This window comes from Artibeus jamaicensis, unplaced genomic scaffold, assembly GCF_021234435.1.
Source record: "Artibeus jamaicensis isolate MK-2021 breed Jamaican fruit bat unplaced genomic scaffold, CSHL_Jam_final contig_1016, whole genome shotgun sequence".
NCBI classification, from domain to species: domain Eukaryota; kingdom Metazoa; phylum Chordata; class Mammalia; order Chiroptera; family Phyllostomidae; genus Artibeus; species Artibeus jamaicensis.
In genome coordinates, this window is record NW_026521195.1 from 1419955 (window position 1) to 1445655 (window position 25701).

The following is a 25701-nucleotide window of genomic DNA, read 5'->3' on the forward strand; positions in this document are numbered from 1 at the left end:
CCAGGAAGGAGGAGTGGCTGCGACTCCCTATGCCTGGGAAGATACTGCCCTCTGGTGGCAGACCTGACTCAACGCACTTTCCAGTTCTTCAGCGTCTACTTGGGACTGGAGCAGCTAAAATTATGAAATTTGCTTTACATGATCACATGAAATTAAAAACGAAATTGAGATAGACATTTAAATTTTCTATCACATTTCATTTCAACTTTTTATCATTTCAAGTTTTGATCAAAGAAGTTTCAGGCATAAAACTCTTCTGAATGGAATAAAGGTTCACATGGGGGCTGGCATGAAAATGTGAAACCCAGAAAAAGAACAATCAGGAAAATTCCTCACTGTTACAAATGAGTTGGTCTTTGCAACATGTAAAAAGTGACAGTAAGAATCAACTTTTGTCAGATACATTTTAAAGATCAATATTTTCAAGAGGCTATAAATTATTTCATTTCAAGAATTTGAAATGATGAAGAACCTTTCCACATGCCAACTCTGAGGTGTGAGGGCCCAGGTGGCTTTATGATGTCATCTCAGGGGGTAGCTGCAGAACTAGGAGCGGGTGGACCCAGGCCTGGCGGCATGTCTGCAAAGCCGACAGCTGCGCCCGGTCGTGGAGAGAACTCAGTCAGGGGAGCGTAAGTAAGGTCGGTCAGTGTAACCACTGAATCTCCCTGTCACGCTGCCTGGTGCAGCGGGGGAAGTAGAAACTACAACACTCCGTGTCTGCCAAAGGTGGCACAGGCAACAAAACGTGAACCCAAACGCAGCTTGGTGCTTCTCTAGACTGAGAAACAAACAAACACCCAGACACCCCCAATACAAAGTAACCCATACTTCCACTCTGTGGGAGGATGTGCAAAGCATCGCTCAGCTCTGCCCATTCGCGAGGGGCGCCTGTGGTGTGGTACTCACGTTCGAGCCCCGGCCTGGCGCTGACCTCGAGGCGTCCTCGTCGCTGTCTGCTCCCCCCAGCCCAGGGGGCTCCACCTGGAAGAGGGGCACAGCACATGTCACCTCCAGGTGAGAGTGGGCACAAACAAGCAAACATTCAGGCGCAGTGGCTGTGTGTCCGCCTGTCCTCACGGCTGGGCTGCCAAGTCCCACTAAGTAGTTTCAATCCACAGCCATATCTCTTGCTTGTGAACCTGGCTGGCCAGAGCCCAGAGCTCTGAACCCCCCAACTCAGGGCGCTGAGATTCCTTCTCCTTCGCTCAGAAAACAGGTGAACTGGGACAGTGGTGCACCTGAGTGATGGAGTTAGCTCGGAAAACCAGCTAGGGAGCTAGCAGGGCTGGTGAGGTGTAAACTCAGTTTAGCGTTATGCTGAGCGTCGCTTGGGTGTACACAGGAATAACTGAGCACGTGTGTGGACCAGTGGCCCAGGATTGCCTGGTTCAGCAGGAAAACCGGCTCCGGGGCCCCACCCGATTTCCCAAATTAGCATCTCTGGGGACATGACCTGGGACTCCAACTGTCTTAAGGTGCCTAAGGCGTTTTGGGAACGACTGGGCCAGCAGAATAAATGCCAAAATGACACAAAATTACTGTTTTAAAAACACTAAAGAACTGAAGTTTTAAAACAAGAAAGGATATCTGCTGCCATCTCCTTCAACCAAAATGCAGCCCCTCAAAGTGTAGTCTCCACTGAGATTCCATAGACACACAACACACAGACACACAACACATGCACATACAACACATACAGACACATACTTATTTCGGGTGACGCAGTGGCCTTACCTTGCTGCCGTGGTTCCTTTTACTGACTTTGAAGAATCCGAGGAACTTCTTCTTCTCCTTATCCATCTCGTCATTGCCAAGGGATGCTTTTCTAAAGGTTTCTGGGGGCAGAGACACCAAGTTATTTTTCAGCACAAGAGATTAAGCACTTCAGGACTTCAGGTTAAAATCTCAAAAAATATATTCTCTGCTCTCAAACTTTTAGTTCTTATTAGAGTGAAACCACTTTCATATTTCTTTGAAAGCATCTGGAGCCCCTGCAAGGCCCCCAGTTCCTATTTATGAAATCGCTACAGGGTCTCACGCTCTCTAGTGGGCTCTGGGGCATTTTATTCTCAGGGTGTGGTCACATGCCCCCATTTTCTCCCATTTGCCCAGCCAGCCTGTTTTCCTTTCTAGTGACAGCCTCTAGGGGGCGCATTTCCTCTTCTAGTCTTTTTTCTTTCTTTTAATTCCTGAGTTCTAAATGCTCAACCTTGTCCTTCTTCATCGGGATTCTATTTTTCATCACTGTTTCACTATTGTATTATTGGGGGGTTGTTCACTATTAATTCTGTATTTTTCAATTACAGTTGACATTCAGCACTCTTCTGTATTGTTTCCAGGGGCACAGCACAGGGGTTAGGCAGTCATGGCCGTACCGGAGTGGTCCCGGATGTTCCCGGCCCCCACCCGGCCCCACAGGCAGCTGTCACAATGTTCCTGATACATTCCCTGTGCTGGAAGCCAGCAGGACTTCACACCGGGCACCCTTGTGCCGCCAACAGGGACATGTAGCCCCAATCAGACAGGTGACCACACAGCAGAGGCCTGTGGTTCCTGGGACGAGGAGAGACGGCAGCATCAGCAGCCCAGGAACTGGGCCCAGACCTGATCCCCGAGTCAGCAACTTTGGGACTGAGCCAGCACCAGGCATTCAACCAGCCCACCCCCTGGGGACACATCAGGGGGCCCAGAAAACACTGAGGGCCAGGGGTGTGGAGGGGTGGGCACTGTGGCGAGGGCAGCTCGGGCAGCCTGCTCCAGTGCCCTGGGCCTCAGCGTTTTCATCTGCGGATGGGGGTGGGAATTCGAACCGGCCTGCACCCCTGCACCGCTCGACGGTTGACCAGCATCCTGTGCTGGTGTGTGGACATACCAGGGGCCAGCCCACGCTTCTGCCCCCAATTCATCCCATTTTTCTCCCCTGAGCCACGTGGACGCAGTGAGAGGAGGAAACGTAGGTGTCCCTGAGGGACAGACACAGGACACCCCCACACCGCTGTCCGCTGCTGGACGCCGGGGCTGGGCCGGGCAAAGTCTGCCACCGAAACATCAGTCGCTGTTCCTGGGTGCTGGCCAGGACTCAATGTCCAGTCAGAGGCAGACATGAGGTCAGTGTGTCAGTAACACGGCATGCACACCAACGCCTCCGCCCCAGCACGCAGCCCCAGGTACACACGGTCATGAGATCATTCTGCACGCAGCAAAGCCTCGGGTTTAGTCATGAGCTCCAGGGCTCTGGGCCGGGGGCTGAGCCCGTCTGCAGCCTCACATCACACACGTCCACACCAGCAGGCGGGCACCTATGTGTGTGCATGTGTGCACGCGGATTTCACAGTGAGTCTCATCAAAGCCCCCATAGGCACAGGGCTGGGAAGGTAAAACGAGAGCGTGCTGTACCGCAGAGCACAGCCGTGTCGGCCACAGCAAGCCTGGGTATGTGCATGTGCGTCCGGCCTCTGTCCACACTGACAACGTGTGACATGGGTGGGGTGAGTGTGTGACCCTGCGGTCCCCAACAGGTAAGCCCAGGAGAGCATGTGCCTGACACTCAGGCTAGGACACCACCCGTAAAATGACAGGGGGGTCAGAAACCTGCCACGAGATAAAACCCCTGGTGTCTCCCCTGAGACAGTGACAGTGGCCGGCCACCACCCCTCAGGACGGCACCGCAGCCACATGCCACACCCCACACTGGTGCCAGGCCAGTGCCAGGTGTCCCTGCACTAGTCTCTTTTTCTAGAAATGAAATCTAGCATTTGACACTTTCATGAGAACAGAAGTTTTTGTAAAATACAAAACCTCATTAGGATTTTCAGGACCTTCCTGTGTGTGTGTGTGTATGCCAAAACTTTCATTAAAATATGAACATGTACGTGTGTGCATGCTTATGTATGTGTGTGCACTTACAAATATCTATGTATCTGTGTGTATATAGAGTTTATAAGAAATAGGTATCAGAATAAATGCAAAATCCAGACTCATCATTTTCATACGTGTCTAGGACTGCAAAGGTGAAATGTCACACACCACACTGGCCTAAATTCTGCAGCATGCAGGATGGATGGCAAGACAGATGAGCACAGGCAGGCACAGGTGAGCACAGGTGAGCACAGGTAAGAAAAAATGCTGCCTCTTCCACATAGATCCGGCTTGGGCTCTGCTTGGGATTCTTCACATGAGCCATTTTCCACAACAGCCTCCTTTGTCACCCGCCAGCACCACACAGCAAATCCTCCCTCAGGGGACATTCTTTTCTTAGCCCAGCAGAAAGCTGAGAAACCAAACCGCAACCTCAGGTGAGCCGCAAGCCTTCCCCAGAGCTGCCACACTGACACCCCCCCGCTGCCCACAGGCACCCACGTGTCTGTCGCCCCGGCTCCCAGCCATGCAGGCCGCAGCCCAGCAGGGGCAGCTGGGGCTCACCGTACCTGTACCTCGACAGCTCAGGGAAGGCTCCGACTGAGTTTTGCTCAGAAGAACTGGAAAAGGCAGGTGGGGAGAGAGTGAGGGTGTGGGGAGGCCCTCTCCCGCCCCTGGCTGGGCTGGGCTCTCCAGCAGCCTTGGCGGGGGGGCTGTTGGTCCTCCTTAGGAGGGGGCCAAGTGCAGAGCAGGCTGGCATTCCTGGCCCGGAGCCCCAGAGCCTGCAGCTGCTGGCTGCCAAGTGCCACCACAGAAGCAGGTGGCAGCAGAGTCCTCTGCTTCTACCAGGGCCAGGGGTTCCTGCAGTGGAAGCCAATGTCCAGGGACATATCTTGCAGCTGCTGGCTGGGAGGGGACAGAGCCAGAGGGGCAAAGGAGGGGGCTCCTGGGGGACGGCTCTGGAATGTTCTCTTTTCTGCTTAGACACTTGACTGTCCTCAGGGCAGGTGGAGGCCTTGGTCAGGGATGGTCATCGAACATTTCTCAGCCAGCATGCACAGGGCGGAGTGTGGTCTGGCCCCGATGAAAGGGGCCTGGGCCCTTGGGCTGGAACGCCCCCCCCCACCATGCTAGTTGTCACCCTTATTCTACAGGGAGGCTGCTGGGACCCCAGGAGGGAAGGTCCCTCAGAGGTGCCCAAGGGACACCTTGGGCATGGGGGGACTCAGGGGCATGGGCAAGGCTATTTCCCCGACTCAGAAGTGATGACAAATCCGAGCAGCCAGGGTGTTTGCTCCGGGTGTCCTCCCCGCATGGGACAGGTTTCCCAGATGGACACTCAGCCCCCTGCTCCAGATGCCACTGGCTTGCTGGGCTGTACCCCTGAGTGGAGAGGCTGGTTTTATATGACGGTTCCCAGGTAATAGGTTCTGTGTCTACCTTTCAAGATATACCTGTGAATGTCACGAAACTGAAATACGTGTTTGTGTAAGGCTTTATCTTCCACGCGCACCAAGGTGGGACGGTTTTTCTTCGTCTTGCCAAGTAAGTGTTATTCCCAAAGTTTCCCAGAAACCCAATTTAAATCGCGCAGATAAAACCGGACAGACCCGCCATTTCCAGGCCCGAGTGGGGGATACTGAGAGTAATCGTGACTGAATATGAAGATGCGGTGTTCTCAGCCTCAGGACACTGCTATCACTCGTTATGAGGGAATAAACAGGCCTAGCATCTTACACTCGACTGACCTGTGACCCTTTCTCGAACATCAAGTGCCACCTGGGTTCCCCAACCTCCAGGGGCAGGTTTGGGGGAGGCAGTGGTCCCACTATGGTCACTGATTTCACAATAAGTTCCATAATTAAAAAGCAATTATTTGATTATAAGAATTTCAAAAAAAAGCTGTAGAAAAACTTAAAAAACTTGAATACGTCTCTATTTTTAAACCCAACCTGTTCAATATGTATGAAATAAATAAAAAGGCAACCAATAATGATGCCAAGTGTGGCTCATGAAACTAGACACTTCTGTGAAGTTCACTTTAACAATTCCAGAGTCAGACAACACTAAATTGTGTGTGGGGGGGGCGGGGAGGGGAGGCAAAACGTGCTGACCGCTGTTCGGAGAGTCGGCCCTTTGAACCGGCCAGAGAAACCGGCTCACACAGCATGTCCATCCCTGCGCCAACCCTGGGCTCGCCAGCTGCCACGCTCCTGCCGGCTCTAACTGTGACCTCCGGCCATGGGGCATGTTCACACGAGGACTGAGGTGTCTGCAGCACTGATGGGGAACAGGCACCCCGAGTTGTCTTGAGGGACTGAGTGGTCATTTGGGCAGTTTTAGGGACTGTCTGGATGTGTTTTTGTCACTGGCTGTGGCTAGGAGCGATGTCTGAGACTCGGGCAGTCAGAGGGCGCTGGAGAGAAAACGCAGGAGGGCACGGTTCACGGGTGGGGTCTGGGAAGCTCCTGTAGAGGGGAGCTCCTGCCTGCCTCCTGTCCCTCCCCCTGATCCCACCGTAGCTCCAGGGGGACAGGGGACCGGGCGCGCTCAGGACAGGGGGCCAGAGGCAGAATTGCAACCAGGGCACGAAAGCAAGTTTGGTCTGTCTCCTGCCTACTTCAACCCTGGTTTGGACACAACTTGAGTTGCCTGCGAGTTCACGTACCTGCCCAGCTGGTGTGCAGAGCATTGTGCTAAGGGGTGCAGACCATGCTCCCCATGTGTTCTCAGGGGCAGGCACTCACCTCTCTCTCTTTATTAGGAAAATTATTCATTGACTTGGGAGAGAGGAGAACCATCATTTTGTTGTTGCGCTTACTGATGCGCTCACTGGTTGGGTCTTGCACGTGCCCTGACCGGGGATGGACCTGCAACCTTGGCGCATCGGGCGGATGCTCCCACGGCCCAGCGGCCGGGCCCAGCCCGGGCGGCACCCACCTCTCTTGTTGTCCCAGGCGTAGAGCTCCTTTATGCCCAGCTCGTTCAGGGACTTGGACAGCTCCAGCTCCTCCCCCGCGACGTTGTCCCTGAGCAGCACCACGTGCTCCGGGCGCACGTCGCACTTGGCGCAGATGACCGGGAGGATGCTCCGCAGCGGCACCTCAGGGCTCACACGCACCACGGCCTTCTGCGTCCGCAGGTAGTTCACAACCAGACGCACGGACTTCTGGAAGGACACAGAGGACCAGAGAACACCGTGAGCACGTCCTCCCGACGGCTCCACCCTCCGTTTTTACACCGGGACTGGGTTGGGCAAGGTTCCGGGTGGGCTGAACCTTTCTCCCACCAACTCAGCGGGTTGTGGGGAAACGGCACACAGGACAGCGGCCGATAGACGCCTGGAACAGTAAACTTACCTCGGAGTGTCTCTTACTGATGAACAAATCGCTAGGGACACAGGGAGGTGGACGTGGGAGAGGGGCCCAGTTTCAAACCCAACACACACAGGGCCCTCCCAGAATTCCGACTACACTCGAACGCAAGGCACGTATGTGCATTTCGTAAAGCAAAAGCATTCGAAAGTATTGTAAGTATAATTCCATGCAAAGGGAAACCCTCAGCAGATAAGACATCGAAGTCTTGTTTAAGAAACCAAAACATCCCCTTAAGTGTATAAATATCTATTAAATATAGAGTGTGAATCTGTAAGTCTGTGTACACACCTGTTTACACATATACACACACTACACACAGATGTAATTTAAGCTAATAAACATTTCAGGTTTTTTTGAACACCAGCTCTGTAATGATCAGAAGTGTGCACAGCATGGCCCATCCGAAACACTGAATCTGGCTTCAGGTAGCCACCCTCTGCCTGCCTTTCCTGGCTGCCCCAGGGTGCTGAGGGCCAGCAGGGCAGATGTGGAGGCCGATCACAGACCCCAGAGCACTCTCAGTGCAGGGGGCCGACGACTGTGAGGAAGCAACAGAGAGCACACGGTCTCGTCCGTGTTTCTGGAACAGGGGTCACGCACCGCCCTGGGCTCGCCTGCCTGAGGAGTTTGTGCCTGGGGTCAGGAAGGAAAGGGAACCACAGAGTGTAAGCAGAGTATCTCTGCCGAGAACACAGACTTTACTGGAAGAATTCGGGAAAATTTCCACACAGAGGGCAGATGGCGTCGGTTAAAATGTGTCACCTGCCTGGACCTAGAATTCACAGGACATGGACTGTGGGCTAAATTGCCATTTTTAAAAGCAGGAACATTTTGTTTCTATTCTAAGAATCTAAACAAATGAAATAGCATTCCTCATAATTGGGCCTAAGGAACCATAGCTAATGCTTACTATAAAGTGCAGTAAGCGGCTGGGATTAATTTTGATCAATGATTAAAAGCCTGAAATAAATCTATGTATATTATAAGATATTCTCCAATTGTAATGAGTATTTCTCACCACGATTTTTCAGAAGAAAAATTCTGCCCCGACCCCCAATCGCTAATAAAATGTTCACATCCACATCCTGCCTGCTTCCTGGGTCAGGAAGACGCCCAGACCCAAATTGGACCCTCGAGGCCTCGTCCAGTAGGGTGGACTCTGTGGTTACTTGCACTTAAATAAATTACAAGTTCAGTTTTTCGGTCACACTAGCTGTACCGGCTCAGTGGCTGCCTGTGACGAGTGGCTGTCACCTCGCAAGTGGGAACTATAGACTGAGTCCACCTTTGCTGGAGCCAGAATGGCTGGCTGTGCTCTAGGCCACGCCTTCTGATGTTTCCAGAGGAACAACGTCACAACAACGGACATTCTTAGGTTTCGGAAACTTCGGCCTTCTAAAATAAACCCAGTGCCCGACTGTGCCTGGCACGGGGGTACACCCGCCTCCCCAGCCATCTGCAGGTGTCAGGGAGACAGCGGGGACTCCCCGTCGGCACCTGCAGCGCAGCGGCTGCAGGCGTCTGTGTGCACCCTGGGCTGCATGGGATCCCTCCTACTGACCTCGGGCATCTTGGGCGGGCTGGGCTTCACCTTCTCTTCAGGAACCTTCTCCTTCAGAAACACGGTGTGCACATTCAGGGTCCCCACCAGAGTGTTTGGCTTAAAACTCAGAGGCTGCTGGGAGTCGGAAGACCAGATCTCCAGGGCGTGGTGGGACGGGTTCAGGTGGTTCTGCAGGCACAGTTCCACCAGGAGGTCCATCATGGCGTGGCTGCAAAGGGAGGCGGAGCGCGGTCAGCAGGGTCTGCAGCCTCCCCTCAGGCTGGGAGAGAACGGGCAGGCCGGCGGGGGGATGAGCAAAGTTCCCAGGAAAGACGGCGGCCACGCATGGATTCCTTGGGGCAACGGCGCCGCCACATCCTAGCATTCTCAGAGCTGGTACTCGACCCGGGCCATTGAGTCCTCACTTGGTCCCATCAGTGGGTTCTGCGACTTCTAGGGGACACCACATACAACCAGACCAATTTTGCCAAAGGCTAATTGATATAAGCAAGAGTACAGCATCTCATCAACGTTTTAACAAAATGACAGCTGAACAAGATGTAATGTGGGGACCTGCTATACTCAGGGGCAGGAGGTGTTGGATTTTTAGTTATTTGTGATATTCAGTCATTTTTGCCCTGGCTGGTGTGGCTCAGTGGATTGAGTGCCAGCCTGAGAACCAAAGGGTTGCTGGTTTGAATCCCAGTCAGGGCACATGCCTGGGTTGAGGGCCAGGTCCCCAGTAGGGGGCACATGAGAGGCAACCACACATTAATGTTTCTCTCCCTTTCTCCCTCCTTGTCTCTCTCCAAAAATAAATAAATAAAATCTGGGAAAAAAACCATGAAAATTTTAACTTGAAGAAGATGAAAGCTTGTTCCTCCCTCCCTCCCTCTCTCCCTCCCTCCCTCCCTCCCTTCTTTCTTTCCTTCTTTCCTTTCTCTTTCTTTCCTAAAGAAAGTATGCCTTTCTTAGGACAATGCCAGTCTGTAAATTTGATGAAAGAGTTTGCTGAATAAATTTATTTATTTATTCCTGTCTTTTCTTTTCTGACTTCTTTATCTCTGTTCCCCAAACATCTTATAAGTGCCCAGAATGTAGACTTGGAATTAATTGTCATCATCTGTGTGGTCTCTATTTTTTAATTTAAAAAGTGAGTAAATTTTTTTACTTAAAAAAAAACACATTACTTTCCAGATATGTAGAGACTTCTACATGTTTTTGCATGAGTCAGTGGTTTCAGAAAGAAGCAAACTGGCCTTTTTTTTTTTTCTCACGAAGCTCTCTTTGAAACCCTGGTGGAGGGCTGGACAGAGCCGAGTGTGCTTACACACTGCTCTCCAAATACAGGGGCACTAAGGACCAGGGGACAGTGAGGGGCTGTTGGGGACCTCACAGAAGGGACAGGGACACTGGAGAGGGCAAATCTGATTTCCGTGGCTGAGGGCCTCGCCCCTGTCCAGTGGACGGCCCTTTTACCGAAGTCACAAAGTCTGCCGGCACTATGCATTCCCACAGCCCCCGGGCCAGCGTCAGGCCCTAGACACCCACGGCAGCGGGGTTCCCAAACTCTAGCAGGCACCCCAAATTCCAGGTGTGCTCCAGCACAGACTGAAGGCCCCACCCCAGGCTGCTGCCTCACACCTGGACTGGGCTGGGAGCTTGCGTCTCTCACTAGCTCTCGGGCAGCGCAGCTGTCTGGGGCCACATGGAAAACTGCTGCTCGCTCAGTCCGCAGGAAAGGAGTGTTTATGACGCGTGCCTTCAGTGCATGGATGGGTGCCTCTGTCCTGCCTCGCAAAGTGCCCAAACAGAGCCACTTTGGGATGTGATGTCAAAATTGACTCCCAGTCTGTGCCCGCTGTTGAGGCGTGACCAGGCTGAGCGTGGCCTAGTCCCTGGTGTGGGGCTGAGGCCAGCAGGCGGCCCTGAGGCTGGGGTGAGGCAGACCGTGTAACAGAGTCACAGCAGGATGCGGGAGGAAGTCCCATTGGGCGGTGTCCTGTGATGTCAGAGAGACTGGGAGGCAGGGCGAGAGCCCTCCCTGAGGTGGTCAGTGCCCACGGGCCCCACACAGCGGCACACACGGGCAGGATGGAAGGAAGGAGGGAGGACATGCAGGTGACTGAAGATGCCCAGGGGCAGGGAGTCCCTGGCCAGAGGCAGGGCTCCGGGTCCGAGACTGGGTGGCTGCCAGAAGCCGGGCCCCAGCACAGACCTGCCGGCCTTCTGCACACACAGGTCGCTGTGCAGACTCCATGCCCTGCTCCACTTCCACTTGCCGCCGTGTCCCGTCCCCCACACATCACACACATCAGGTGTTCGATGTGGATTTCGCTCAGTGAATCAGTGGCTTGCTTTGTTGTTAGTTTATCCAGGTCCCACAGTGTGAGATGTCCCCTCTGCATGACCGTCTGACAGTGAGGACGCCTTCGGTGAACTGATGGGTCTGGCAAAGAACATGCCCACCTCAGCACAGGCAAGCTCATAGCCTAGGGAGCGCCTTGGGGCACCCTGGGAGGCGGGGCGTGGGGCGCAGGCTGTGCACTGGGAGCTCTGCGCGTTCCTCTCAACATCGCTAAGACCCCCCAAACTGCTCCAAAAGAATCATCTTTAAAAAACGTACCCTTCAAGTGAGAATGTAAGTCAGACCAAATCGCACCTGACCACCAGCCCATTACTCAGAGAGTGGCCTTCTCCCCTCCGGAGGGCTCCCAGGCACCACTGCCCTTCCCCACTCACCATGTAGAAGCTATGCTCTAAAAACTGCTATTTAAAAGAAAACTGGTGCATCACTGTGTTCAGTGCATTCACAAAAATACAATGCCCAGGGTCCGGGATGCCCCCCGTCCCCCTGCCCGGTCCATTTTTGGAATGCCTGAACAGGCTGCTCCTTAAATTGAAGTGTTTCCTATCACCCCTGCGCTCCCTGCCCCCCAGCAGCGCTGCTCCTGCCTCAGCAGGTGTAAACAGACAGTCCTGCCGGAAAGTTCTCACAGCTGACCCTCCATCGTACCCACTGCAATAAAAGCTGCATCGACATTTCCATTTCCATTTCCTGTGAGTTTGTTGAAGTTTTTTGTAATGAAGCTATCAGTAACGACAGTAGCAGCTACACAAAATCGATCAAACAACACAGTCATGGCAAAACGTGATGAATAGCGAACGTACACATAGAACTTCCTCTGGGGATAAAACTTGCAGTGCTCGGCCAGAGGGAGGCGTGCCGCTGTGGGAAGAAGACGTGCCCTTGACCCTGAGCCCAGGCTCCTGGCCCCCGTGGCTGGATCTAAGAATGGAAGTGGTCCCCATCCGGACCAGCGGAACCCACAAATCTGGATATCGATTTCCTTACATTTAAAATCTGTGGGTCGGATCTTTTTAATAGACTTTCTTTTTTAAAGATATTTATTTATTTACTTATTTCTAGAGAGAGGGGAAGGGTGGGAGAAAGACGGGGAGAGAAATATCAATGTGTGGTTGTCTCTCACCTGCTCCCTACTGGAAACCTGGCCTGCAATCCAGGCCAGTGCCCTGACTGGGAATCAAACCAGCAACTCCTTGGTTCACAGGCCAGTACTTAATCCACTGAGCCACACCAGCCAGGGCAAGATTTTATTTCCTAGTCTAAACTTCACTTTAGAGAGCAGGTTGCCAGTGTATGAACCCTCAGTGGGTCAGCCCATGAGTGGACACTTGGGCAGTTCATTCAGGAGGCGCCCCGGCAACTTCAGTGCCAGGGATGCCAGCAGAGACTGGCGGCTGGGTGCCCGCCCCCCGCCCGAGTCAAGCACTCCTCTTGGGGACATGTGCTGTGCTGCTCTCTGGGTTCAGGATTGAGGGGAGCTCGCAGGGCCAGCCAGCTGAGGCAGACCGGGTGGTCCCCAGGCTGACCCCGCAGGGTCGCCAGGCCCTTACCTCCCGTTGACCACGCTCCTCTTCTCCAGCCCACTGGGCAGCACCACGGTCAGGTCCACCGCCCTGTCCTGCAAGTCCTCCTTCAGGTGCAGCAGGTTCTGCCGGCGGGCAGGGGACGCACTGCGATGAGGGCTCTGTCCCCTCTGCACAGTCGGGGTGGTGGGCTTCCCAGGGGGTGGGGGCGCGCGCGCCTTCATCTTCCTCCTGGAACGAGAACAGGGGGACTGAATGAAGCGATGTTTCCAGCTTAGGGAGGAAAGGCCCACTGTGGTGAGTGCCCTGCGGCTCTGAGTTTGGGCCTGTGTCTCCCTCCTGGGCGCCGCCGCCCCACCCTGGGAGAGGCCTTCTAAAGTCAGTCTATGGGCACTTTCTTCTTTAAATTATAAAGTTCTCAGTAACAACAGCAGCAGCACTACAAATCTGACCAAACAAGATAATTACGATACATTTGGATAAGCATCAAACATAAAATTAGAAATTCTATCGGTCATAAAACTCTCAGCACTGCGGTTGGCCTGGCCGGGTGGCTGGCCAGCTGGTTGGTGCATCTGGCGATGCTGTAAGTCTCAGTTCCCTTCGCAGGCATCTTCTGACACCTGACAATGATGATCAGCTTGAGAAAATCTTGTCTCCTCCACATGCTCAGGGAAGGCCTGCCCTTACTTTGTGTAGGTATTTTCCTTTCTGTAAGTCTGCATATCTACACGTGTGTTTGTGTGTATGTTATATGTGCACATATGCACACTTATTTACACATGCGAACCTATTTTATATGGGCCGTGCTGTTTTATAATAACAGCTTACATTACCCAGACATCGGGACCCATGGTAATAATGACCTTGGCAAGCTCACCTCACTCAGTCCTCAACAGATTTGTGGCTGAGAAAACAGTGTTGGAGAGACTGGTCCTCCAGGGCAGGGGATGCTGGAGCTGGGATGCGAAGCACAGCGCACGCCTGGCTCCACCCCTCACTCCACCCCTCCCCCTCCTGCTGACTCTGCTCGGCCAGCCCACAGAGGGCGAGCCCAGGCCCTATGGGCTTAACTCCTTCTGCAGAGCCCACTGCTTGGCGGCACCCAGGGGTGCGCTATCAGACACAGCATTCCACTTCCAGAAGTGTGTCCTGAAGGACTGCTCCACGGGTGTGCAGGGTGCGAGTTCCAAAGGTGCTCAGAGCATCATTTGGGAGAGCAAACAATGCAGCCACAAGTCAGTGAGAGACACTTCCCATAAATCACAGCACTGGAAAACACGGTTACGCCAGTGCTGGTTAAACAGACTTTGAGACGAGGTGATTTTGACGGGCCAGCATGCTCAGCACAGATTTGTCAGAAAACAAGCTTCAAAACATCATTTGTTTAGGAAAGTTCTGTTTTGAAGCAAGGTGTACATTGTGGCAATGGACCATAACACAGTCTAGAGAAATATGGCAAAGAATCAAGGACAACAGTCCCCAGGTCCCTGGGTGGTGGGTAACACGACGCTTGTTTTACTGTTTTCACTTTTCTCCTTTTCCTGATTTCTCCATAATAGCACTGGTACGTGTATCACTTGTAAGATGAGAAATCATTTACAAATGGGGAAAGCACAGCATACGGGGTTCAGAGGGGGCCACAAACGACCGTGGTTCATGTCACGTGGTGAACACGTGACCGAGGACTGACTTCGGGGTCACAGCCTCCACGATGAGAAATGGACAGGCATCCATTCTGCTTTTTTCCGGTTAAAAGCCTCACACGCGCATCGTCATTTGTATAATTTTATGCTTCGTTCTCACCCGTTACATCCTTTGTCTCCGTCTGTAGGAGCAGAAAGGATGCAGCCGGCCTGTGCTGCACGGGTCCGAGGGTGGAGTGTGAGTGACGCACCCACCCCTCACGACCGCCCCGGCAGGCTCTGGCCTCATCCCTGTCTGCGGGGTATGAGTCTGGGTGCCCTTTTCCGAGGTTTCGGGGACTGGGGCTCCTGTCAAACCCAGAAGGGGTTGGTTCCGGAGCCAGAGCTCTTAGCCGTTCTGCGCTTTGGCATCTGTGAGGAGGAAGGGCTGCCCCACGTTCCACACCCAGGACGTCAGGACGGAGAGAAGAGGGAGGTGGAGCCCTGGGCTAACCCGCCGAGGGTCTTGGCTACAGGCCAGTCCCGAGTGGCCCACTTGCCACCAGCATCACCTCCTGATGTGCTTCAGAGAACATGGGTTTGCTGACTGTGTCTAGGAAGTGAGAGCTTTCCCGGCGAGGACGGCGTTCATTTCTGGGGAGTCACACGATTGGCTTGAAGTCCCTCCAAAACGGAGTCGAAAAGGGAACCACTACTGATGCCCTCTCTCACTTGGCCAGCACAGGGGCAGGGGCGTGAGGGACCGTGTGAGGGTTCCACTCCCCCAACTTCCCCCAAGAAGCCACATCCCCAGCCCCCAGAGTCCCCTGAAAGACGGTCCCATCACACTCCCCCACATCCATCATCAGCACCGAGGAGCCCTCTGCACTAATGTCTGCCCAAATGTGGCCTGTCTGACACAGCCCCACTTGCCCATCCGAGGCCCACAGTGATCCTTTCACCCCACGGATGCCCACAGGGTCCCCTGGAGGCCTGTGTCCTGGGGCACCCTGCAGAGCTGCTCCCGGAGGGGATGGCAGCCCACCCTGCAGGGCTCTCTGTTTTCCACCACAGTGTGTTGTGTGGGTATGTGTGTGCGCCTTGTGCAGAAACCCTCAGACATTTCACACAAACAGAATGAGGTTCTGGCTCTTTTGAAAAAACAAAACATTAAAGGGTCTCCTGAGATGCCGAACACCTTCGCAGACTGCTTTCAGAAGGTCTGGCAGGTGTGGTGCATGGGGTGCACCTGAGACCTGACTCGGAGGGCAAGCGGGCAGGTGCCTCGGCAGGCAGCGTGGGGGGGCACGTTGGGGAGGACCGCACTGCCCCGCAGAGAGAGGCCGTGAGTCCCTGTGCACACAGCTCACTCTCCCTCGGCCCCCTCCAGGGTGAAAATCGGGTGTGTCCTGCAGAAACTACTTAGAAAACAAGAACTATCTGCAACAACATCTCTGGCATCTCAAAGGTCACACCCATTAGGATTCCAAGTGGTTTGAGCTTAAAACACCACATGTTTACTGTCCAAACCTCCGGGCCGAGCTGGCCGGGTTCCACGTCAGAGCCCAGTGCTGCCCACTGGGTCTGAGAATGTTCTTGGGGACACAGGGCTGCCGGGGATCTGCCCCTTAGTCAGAGGCGCCATACGGGCTGACTGTACACCTGCCTCCCCGCGGGCGGCTGCAGAGAACCTCGCTGCACAGGTGACAGCAGCCGGCCCGGTGCAGGCGCCCAGGTGGCGGGAATGGGAAGCCCAGACACCTGTCCCCTCCCGCTCAGCCCAACGGCCACTCCGTGGGTTCCTGCTGTCCCTCACACTGCTTCTCACAGCCCAGAGCTGTGGGCACTGGCGTCAGGGGCTGGGTGGCGGCAGCTCCCCCGAGGGACACGCCTATGTGACTTCTGCCCATTCACACACTGGCTGCCTGGCAGGGAGCCGGCACACAGCACGCACTGAGCGGGCATTTCGGAGAAACCAGGGGCCCGCCCCCACCCTGCTCCAGACAACCGGCCCACTCCTGCCGCGGCGGTCTCCCGGAGGCTCTGTGGCAGCAGCTTTGCTCCCCCTGGGTGGGCTGTGAGAGGTGGAAGCGAGCTGCCCTGCCGCTCCGGGGGTCTTCCCCCCAGAGTCCGGATGGGGCCGGCCTCCTCCGCGTGGAGGGCAGCCTGGGCTGGGGGCTCCCTCCAGGGTCTGCACCCTCCTGCAGGCCAGTCCTGCTCAGGGGGACCCCAGCAGCCTCCGGCACTGCTCTTCGGCCACGGGCCCCTTCCCAGGGGGACTGTCCCTCCGCCCTGCCCCTCACAGAAACTGCTCCTGGAGGCCCAGACTCAGAGGGGCCCAGCCCCTCCTCTGCTTCAAGGCCGTGCCCCATCCAGAGCCTCCAGCAGGGTCTGCCTGATGGAAGACAGCACTGTTCCAGTTTGTAAACGTGTCTAACTCGGGGGCGGAGTTGCCCTTTTGCGAGACGCGTACCCAAGCTGCCCTAAGGAAGTTGCATGAGTTTAACCCTACTAAGTGCTTGAGGATGTGGAGGCCAGGTGAATGCGGGCGTCCCCGAGCATCTGCTGACATGACAGTGACCTTCAGCGACCCTTTCAGGGGCACTAACATTCTAGGAGAAAGTGGAACAGACACTGGACTCTGGAAATTGACACCAGAGGTCGACTGGTCTGGTTGGTAGAGATGAGGAAAAGTGAAATACGGCGGAGACAACCAGGGGCAAGGGCGGCCTGACCCCATCCTGGCACTGCAGGCAGAGACGCAGTGGCAGAGACGCGTCCCTCCCTTCCACCGGGCCAGAGCCAGGGACAGAGGGATAGGCCACCACTGTCTCTCGATCGGGGTGTGCAGATGGGACCCGGTGAGGAAGAGGATGGGGGAGTACACGCCCGTCAGACGAGATCCCCCTGGCAGCCCCGTGATTTCCACAGGCTCCTTCCCACCCCTCACCCCGTTTCCGCTGGTAGGTCCCACATCCACAGTGTCACTCAGAATGGACTCCACTGCATGGCCCAGTCGCTGCTTAACCCCCACACCCGTTGCTGTGCGCTGGCACCCAGACCTGACAGGACATGACATGTGTGGGGTCTGCGGCCGAGCTCAGCCACTCCCACCCCCTGGCCTTGTCCAAACACGGGCCCCTGCTTCTGCACCTGGAATGGCAAGGTCCCCCTCAGGCAGGGGACGCTCTCCCCTCCCCTCTGGGCTCCCCACCCGCCACTTCCAGTTGGCTGGGTCCCCACCCCCACCCCCACCCCCACCCCAGAGCAGGGGCAGAGCAAGGCCTTGTTGTCCGTCCCCAGAGCATCTCATGGCCCTGCTGGAGCCAGCGTGGGAGTTGCCCCCACTGGGGTTCAGGGACCAGATCGCCCCCGCCTGCGTGAGTACCTCAGAGAAGGAAAATGTGCAGACAGCTAGGTCCACCCCAGAGGACCGCAGGGCACAGCTGAGAGGACAGGACTGACCCATTGGGTCACCTGCTCCCCATCCTAGGTTCTGCCACTGGGCTTGTAGCTCTTGGCTTAGGAACACTTCCGAGCCAGCAGCCTGGGCCTTTGTGCACAGTCAGTCCCCAGGGGACAGCTGTGTCTCCTGTGCTGCGGGTGGTGTGCTGGGGGTTTGCACGGCTGCAACGGCCAGAGAAGCAAACCAGACCTCTCTGTGCGGCAGGTGGGCCACCCCCACCGTGGGGCACCCCTGCCCCTGGTGAATTTGGTGGCGCTGAGTCTCAGACACAAGCCCTCAGTGGTAACACGGTCTGAATGAGCCAGCCGTGTTTCTAAGTAGAGTTGGGGATCCCCTGGACCTCCACCCCCATTGAAGATCTCTCATGGCTCCCGGGAGTCACAGGTCAGAGAAGAGGCGGAGTCCCGGGGACAGGGGGGCTTGCCCGGGGCTCACATCAGCATCCTCAACGCCCTTAGGGTCTGGGACTCCTCCAGGCAGGAGGCACCCAGGACCTTGGCAGGCTGGTGATTTCTGCACGCTGCTGGGCGTGACCGGGGGCCCTGGGGAGAGTCGCCGTCACACCTTCCCTCAGAGTTCAACATCTGCCTCCCAACATCAGGGCCAGGTTCCTTCCAAGACAAGAATTCCTTCTAATCAGGGAGAAATAAGCCAAGGTCCCTGATGCTTTCCTACCACCTCTGCTCTGCAAAACAAAACCTAAACCAAGAGAAACACTCACCTGAGATCCACACATGCAGGGGCTAAGAAACGGACCTGGGGAACTGCCGTGTTAGCAGACCACGTTCAAGTGTGAAGGAGGGCCCTGCTGTAGACAGCGCCACGCCGTTCCGACCAAGCAGGGGAACGGTTTTTCCTCTGGAAATGCCACATTTAAGGGCAACACGAACACACTGCCTTTGCACAGTTTCACAGCCATAAAGCACCTGCCAGCTGACCTGGAGACACACTCTGGGTCAGAGAGATGCAAATTCAGGTCTGGCAGATGGCTTTATTTGGTCGACGAGCTGTGGTTTGCAAGCCAGAGAGAGATGTCTGGGTTTACCTGGTGGGGTTAATGCAAGGGTTAAGTGGGATGAGCCAGGGAAGTCTCAGGTGCAGCTCTGGTTCCCAGCAGGTGCTGGATGACTGGCAGCAGCTGCTACAGTTACTTTCAGTGTAACAAGGAAGTCTGCCCTCTGGGATTAACAAGAAAAGAGCACAGGCAGCCTCCCATCCCCGAGGTCAGAGTAGAGGCTTGCTCACCAAGACACCCAGTGAAAGCTCCAGTGTGCAGCAAATGCGTTCGGAACCGACGACGAAGTCATACTCACCACAGAATTTCAGTTTTGACCTGGGGTTGGGGGTGCTTTTAGAAATGCGACATAAAAAGATTCACATTCCCGATAGGATTCTCAGAGACATAATAACAAAAGCTATCCGTAACACTTGCCCAACTCCAGACTCGGCCTGGTGCATGGGAACGGCGGTATCTCAGCCCACATCGGCTCGTGTTCGGAGAGGAGCACTCAGACTGGCTCCCACAGCTATCACCCAGTGGCACCCGGGACCCAGGGCCAGTGGGCCCGGGTCACCTCCCCCCTCCCCCTGCACACCCTTGGAGGTGAAGCCAAGCAGACTGGCCCACGTATCCGAGAGAATGGAATGCGGGCCTTGTGCAGCTGAACCGGAGGGCTCCCTTTTCCAGAAAAGGGCGCGGTGCTGCCTGGGCCCGGAGCATTCTCATCGAACGGAACAGATCAGCAGAGAAAACTTACCAATTCCCAAACCACCTGGCAACGTTGGCGCACATCCTGAGCCGCTGCCCTTTCCACTGTGGCTCCCTGGGCCCCTCTCCGTGGAGAGTGGGGATCTCCAGGTGGGGACCCCCGTAGTCCCCTGATAGAGGAAAGTCACTGTTCTGAAGTGTTGGGGCCGGGAGCCGTGCTGTGAGAATAAGCCGAGGCCTCAGATCGAGCCAGCCTCGTGACTTATTAATAAAGGTGCCACCCGATGCAGGCTCAGGCCGCGCTCCCCGCTCCCCGCGGACACGTCCCCGCAGCCTGTGGGTCCAGCAAAGGGAAGCACACGTCGCCCTGGTTCCCTCGGTCAAAGTGGCAGGCTTTCTAAACCACGGAAGGGCGGGCGGGCAGAACAGGGCTCCAAGGAGGATGCGGGCAGCCAGCCACTTGTCAGGGAGCGTGTCCACCAGCCTCCGGGCTGGGCCACACCAGGGAGGAGGCGCCCGCACACCCAGAGAGGGGTCAGGCCTCCGACGGAGCTGACCCGCCTCGTGCAGCCGAGCGCCTGCCCACGGTACACAGCAGTCCCCTCTCCCAGGCTCGAGGTGCCGCTGTCTTTTGTTGGAGGGATTTCACCTTTCTTCCTCACTGCTTCCTTCCAGTCTCTTTGTGGCACTGGTTTCCGGGCTCCAAAGCTGTGCTCTGTTCACACCCAGTTCCTCTGTCCTGGGGTCACAGATGGTGCCACACACAGGCCCACTGCCCTTCCCCCAGGGCCTGAGGGTCCCAGCAGAGCCTGGGAGGGACCTGGCTGCTGAGCCAACGCCCTCTCCCTCAGGCCCCTGCCCTTTGCTCCAAGAGCTGCAACATCACCTGAGTTAACTGTCCCCAGAGTTCTGGTCGACCTCCTTGTCCCATCGGGGAGGCCTGGCTGTCCAGCTCAGCCCCATGGAGGCAAGGAGTGTGCTGCTCCCCAGGGGCTCCCCAGCGTGGCACCAGCCTCTCGAGCCTGCTGAGCTTCCTCACTATCACCCTGCACCTCCTGTGCCCCCCCCAACACTGGGTAGGCCCACTGCACTCTGGGCCATAACAAATCCCGCCAAGGGCTCCTCACACAACACCTGCAGCGTCTCCCTTTCTGTTCGCAGCTTCACTGCCTGCTGAGGCCTCTGCCTCCCTGTCACCGCCTCCTGCTCCTCCGCCCCCTCCTCTTCTGGTCCAGAGTGCATAGACCAGCAGACAGGCCGGGCAGGAAGGGGCAGCTTCAGCTGGACCTGGAGTTGAACTTCACATCTGAGAAAGGACACCACTCCGCTGGACAGCAGAACTGAGGCTGCGGGGCCTGTCCAAGGTGTGTTCTGGGTTCAGAGGTGGCAGAGATGTGCCTGTACGCCAGGGAGTCCGACCCACGACACTGCAGGGGGTGCCCCACTGCCATCCTCACTGTGACATCCTTGGTCACAATGGGCACCCCCCCCCCCCCATGAAGAGAGCGAAGGAAGAGAGAGCGGCGGTTGGAGAAAAGCACAGAACCACCACACGGGACCTCGCTCCTTCCTTCCCTCCCCTGGAAGAGCAGCAGGGAAGGCAGAATGCAGGGTTCCCCAGAGTGCCCTGCCTGTGGTTCTGGAAGGGAGGGACGCGGGCCACCAGAGGACCTGCTGCCTTCCAGGACCTCCCTGAGCTGAGATGTGGTGGCTGGAGCTATTCTTATCCCCGCCCCCAGGCCCAAATAACAGCCAGAGTTTTATGATGTTCTCCTAAATGCTTATCACATTTCTTGCTGGGGTGTTTGGGCATTAGTGGCCATAGTCCATGAAACTACCAGGGACCCTCACTGATTACGGCATTAAATTATAGTTACAGAACAGACCAGGAGTAAATTACGCCACCCATCGCTATGGAAACGGCAAATCGTCATCTATTTCATGAGGAAGAAGAGAAAATAAATACAGATGTCAAGCCCCTGTTGCACACTCCAGAATGAAAGTTCACAAATGTTAATTAAAACGAAATCCTTTCTGGTTCAATCACATTTTGGGGGAGTGACAGACATGTAATTATCTGCATGGACAGAAAACCTTTGGGTCTCACTGCAGCATCCAAGGACACACGCTGCCTAATTAGCACTGACTTTAGCTCTGAAGCCCCACGGGAAAACCTCCAGTTTTCCTCCTGTCTCACCGACGGGACTGGCAGGGAGCAAGAGGTATCAGTCAACCCCACCGTCTCGGGCAGAAACCCCAGGCGCCAAACCCAGGGGCAGCCGCCTGCCTTCCTGGAGTTGCACACGGGAGCTCCTCTCCTCTGGTCGGAAAGCGGAGCAGGGCTGGATTAAGTTCCTTCCAGCAACGTGTGAAAAAGAGGAACAAAACCAAGTGGGAGCCCTGGGATGAAAACGGCGGAGTGAGAGGTGAGACAGGACGCCCTGCACTCTGGAATGCATCCTGCCTCCTGCTGATAAGCCAGGTCTGGCTCTGTCCCTTTTGTGAATAGCTGAAAAGCAGGAAATCTGACGAGCCAGCTCTCGGCAAGGCCAGTAACTGGATCAGAACAGAGCCCTGAGAACGTCCAGGGAAAGCGCACCAGCTGCTTTCCCTCCAGGCCCCACCTCCCAGAGTCACGGTCTCTAGGAAGGGCCATCCTCACGCCCTCGTCACTGGAGGTCTGTCTCCTGGTGAACATCTGATTTCGGAGCCTGGGTTCTCAGTGCTTTACTGCCTTTGGGGACATTCTGGCAAACAAGCTTGTGTGTGTGTAAATGGAAGAACAGCTACAGCGTGCATTCACTGCCTCTGGGAGTGAACTGAACATTTACCACCTAAAAGACACAGAAATGGCACTGTGTTTAGGTTGGCGTATTCTGCAATCAGAGGCTGCCTCAGCAAAAAGAGCTGGGGGGGTGGTGTGGGGCGAAGACAAAAGCACAGGTGGAGCCAAAGGCCCAGGGTCCTTGGGTTTCGATGGGGACATTTGCTGGGCTGAGAGCAAAGTCCTGGGTGCCTTTAATTCTCCTCTGAAAACATGACACTTGATAATCTCCCCTGGGAACACTGTGGCTCAAAATAGGGCCTGCTGGTCCCTGGCCTGGGGAAATCAGAGCTGGAGGCTTCAGGGCTCTGCTGGAGCGGCCCCCGAGGCTCTGCTGGGCCCTGCGAACCTGCCACCAGCCCCCAGGGGCACAGAGGTGTGCAGCAAGGCCAGGCCTACTTCCCGATCCCCACCAACACCAAGTTCAAAACGAAGGGCATGCCCTGAGGAACCTGGCAAATGTCATACTGGGTCCCATGTATGTGGTCTGGCACACTGTTGGCCTCCCTGGCTCGGGACAGGGCCTGCCACCGCCCACTGGGCCTCCCCCTCCTCTGGAAAAGCAGAGGCAGAGGGATGGAGGGAGGCAGTCCCCTCCCTGTCCCCTGAACAGGTCCATTCCACCTGTTGCCCAGGCCCTGCCTTTAGCCCCGCCTACCTCAAACCACCCCATGTAAGAGCCAGAGATTTTACTGCAAGCCTGTGCTTTCTGGGGGTGGTCACCTCCGGTCAACCTGACACCAGACACGGGGAAGGGAATCTGATGTCTTGACCTCTCTAATCGGTCCCTTTGCCTGCCACCCCAGATTTCTCCCTGATGGTGGCACCTGCCCCGGCAGGGGCTGAGCCAGGCTGGAGGGGCCCAGGGTTGCTGAGGGGTGTCTGTAAAGAAAGATACTAGAGCACAACACGTAAGCAGAGGGGCCAGGAACAACAGCTGTGTCCAAACGGGGGGTGCACTGTCCAGCTGTGGTGGCACTGGAAGGGTGAGGCAAGGAGAGGCCACCCTCCCAGCCCAGCCACCCTCCCACCCCTGCTCCTACCCTGCTTAGAATGCTCCCAACCCCACTGCCCCGGCCGCCTGGCCCTGCCCAGTGACAGGCCACTCACTCCTGAAGGGTCACAAGAAAAACTTAGCAGATAACTCAGATCCTCGTCCCTCAACCCCAGCTATACCCCCCAGTAAGCAACAAGAGTTTCAAATACTCCCCCTCCTGGAGGCAGGGGCCAGCCTTGTTCCATTTGCCTCCCAGATGAGGAAACTTAGCTTCACAAGGGCCCAAATTTACCGGAGCCCCAGGCTTTTCTCAGCAGCACCAGTTGGAACCACCATCTACACAGCCGGGGCAAGTGGACACCTAACAGGGAGAAATCCCTGGTCCCATTCACACAGGACTTAACCTATGATGGAGGATTCAGACCTGGACAAATGAGAGAACAGCAGGGGCCAGACAGACAAGGGAGGGGTCTTCGGAGACTAGCAAAATAGAGAAAATGAATTTCTGCAGGAGAGACCAGTCTCCAGGGGCTGGATGCAACAGACAGCCAGCAGAGGGCGCCCTGCAGGAGGGCAGGGGTCTGGGGTGGGGAGGGAGCAGCAGGCTGGGGGTGGGCTGCTCCATGGGGTGCTTCCCCGTTCCTCCAGGTGAGCTCGTTCTTTTTCAGGGGTGGGTCCCCTCCTGGATATAACAGCTCATGGTCGGTAACAGACACTCCTTGGTGCTTGGTATTGATGTACACCAGGTACAAGCTCAGAGCCCACAGGTGAGGACAATTCCAGGCAGTGCCCTCTAAAGAGGGGTTGCACTGACCTGGGAGTCCCAGGGGTCCAGGGTGGGTTCCTTCCCAGCTGTGTCTCTGCAGCTCGGGTTCCCCACCAGTCACAGAGCAGGCACGCCCACCCCCAGGGGAGAGGCGGAGTATACAGAATACAGCGAGCAGGCCTCTGGGGCCAGGAAACAAGGCATATCTGCAGGGGAAGGTGCAGCAGCTCCCAGTCTCTGCCCACAGCACCTGTCTGCCTGCCCCCCAGCCCTGGGGACAGCCCAGCCCACTGCCACCCTCCCCACCCACATCAATTCCTGATGCTGGGGGTGGGGGTGGGGCACCTGCTAGACCCCTGCTGGGCTGGGAATTGCCTTCTGGTGTCCTTCGTGCCCAGGTCCAAGTCTGCACCCACCATTCACCTAACACCTCACCTTGGCCTGCAGGTGCTGCCTCCCAGCAGGGCCCAGGAAGCAGCCCCACCCTTGTGGATTTTCTCTCACAACCCGGCTCCTTGCCATGTGCTTCTTTCAAATCAAACCCAAAGTGATAAAGCTCAGGGCCTGGCGCCTGGAAGTCCTTGAATCCTCGTGAGCTCCTTGGAGCTCCCGGTCTCTGACCCAAGGACTCACCGCCCCAGTCCCTGCAGTCTAGTCTGCCTCACTTGGCACTCCACAGAGGACTGGGACGCTTTAGTGTCTCTTCAATGTCAAAATGTAACACTTTCCTAGCTTAATTTTAATCTATTAAAAAAACCCACAAGGCTTTTAAGCAAATAAAGCAGTATAGTTCGCTACATCTTCCTAAAGATTTGCCTGCAGTGTTTTTTCTACTCTGCTCAATGAAAAGTTACAGCAAAGCTCTACAAAGACGACTTAAAGATGCAAATAGCAACAATGTGCAAAAGTAAATTCCAGGAAGATGTTCGGGCTGAACTCCCTTTTAGGCTTTGCGGACCTCACTGCACAACAAACTGGGCCGAGGCAAGTCCCCCTCCGGGTGAAGAGACTACAGTAACAGCTCAGGCCCGCCTGCAGTTTCATCACCAGCTTTAGAGACCTTTGCCTGGTATTACTAACAATCCTAGAACTATTGGCGTATGCCTCCTTGGGCAGTGCCCTTGACTACTTCAAGGAGAACATTTTAAAAGCCACCCCTGTGTAGGAAACATGGACAGGTTGAGAATGACCACGAAGGTGTGTTAGGGGGCTGCTGTCCGAGAGCATCATGCAGCCCAGGACTGGCACCGTGGGGCGAGGGTGGTGCGCCTGCAGGAGCGGTAGTTACGTGGCAGTTTGGATCATGACCAGGTCCCCCAGCAGGATTCAGGTCCTTGAAGCTTCCAGGTTCATCCGCCGCCCTGTGGAAGCTGTGGGGGAGGGGCTGGGACCCGCGAAGGCAGCCCAGGACATGCTGGCTGATGTCATAGGGGGCTTTGTTGACATCGTGGGCCTCCCAGGGCTCTGTCCCCTCAGACCCCACAGGGGACAGAGAAGGAGAAGGAAACTCCACACACACTGGATCCCACTAGGGGACCTGGAGCTGGCCACCACGCCGACCGCTGACAGTGCAGGGCAGGACCCTGGCCCTCCCTCTTCCAGGCCTTTCTCCACCGGGTTGGGGCTCAGCCTTCTCCAGAGAG

The 25701-nt window shown here is 55.8% G+C and overlaps 1 protein-coding gene across 7 annotated transcripts in view; it reads right to left on the reverse strand.

The window, feature by feature from the left end:
• Positions 1–25701, reverse strand: part of COBL (cordon-bleu WH2 repeat protein) — a 126203-nt gene that overhangs the window by 66062 nt on the left and 34440 nt on the right. For 3 of the 7 annotated variants that reach the window (XM_037156015.2, XM_037156013.2, XM_053661478.1), the window contains exons 2-7: positions 12700–12903; positions 8800–9010; positions 6802–7030; positions 4431–4481; positions 1738–1838; positions 910–984 (exon numbers count right to left, since the gene is read on the reverse strand). In XM_037156015.2, the coding sequence (XP_037011910.2) occupies positions 910–984; positions 1738–1838; positions 4431–4481; positions 6802–7030; positions 8800–9010; positions 12700–12903 (871 nt within the window). The remainder of the gene's footprint in view (positions 1–909; positions 985–1737; positions 1839–4430; positions 4482–6801; positions 7031–8799; positions 9011–12699; positions 12904–25701) is intronic. The other 4 variants (XM_037156016.2, XM_037156014.2, XM_037156017.2 and 1 more) reach the window with 2 other exon arrangements.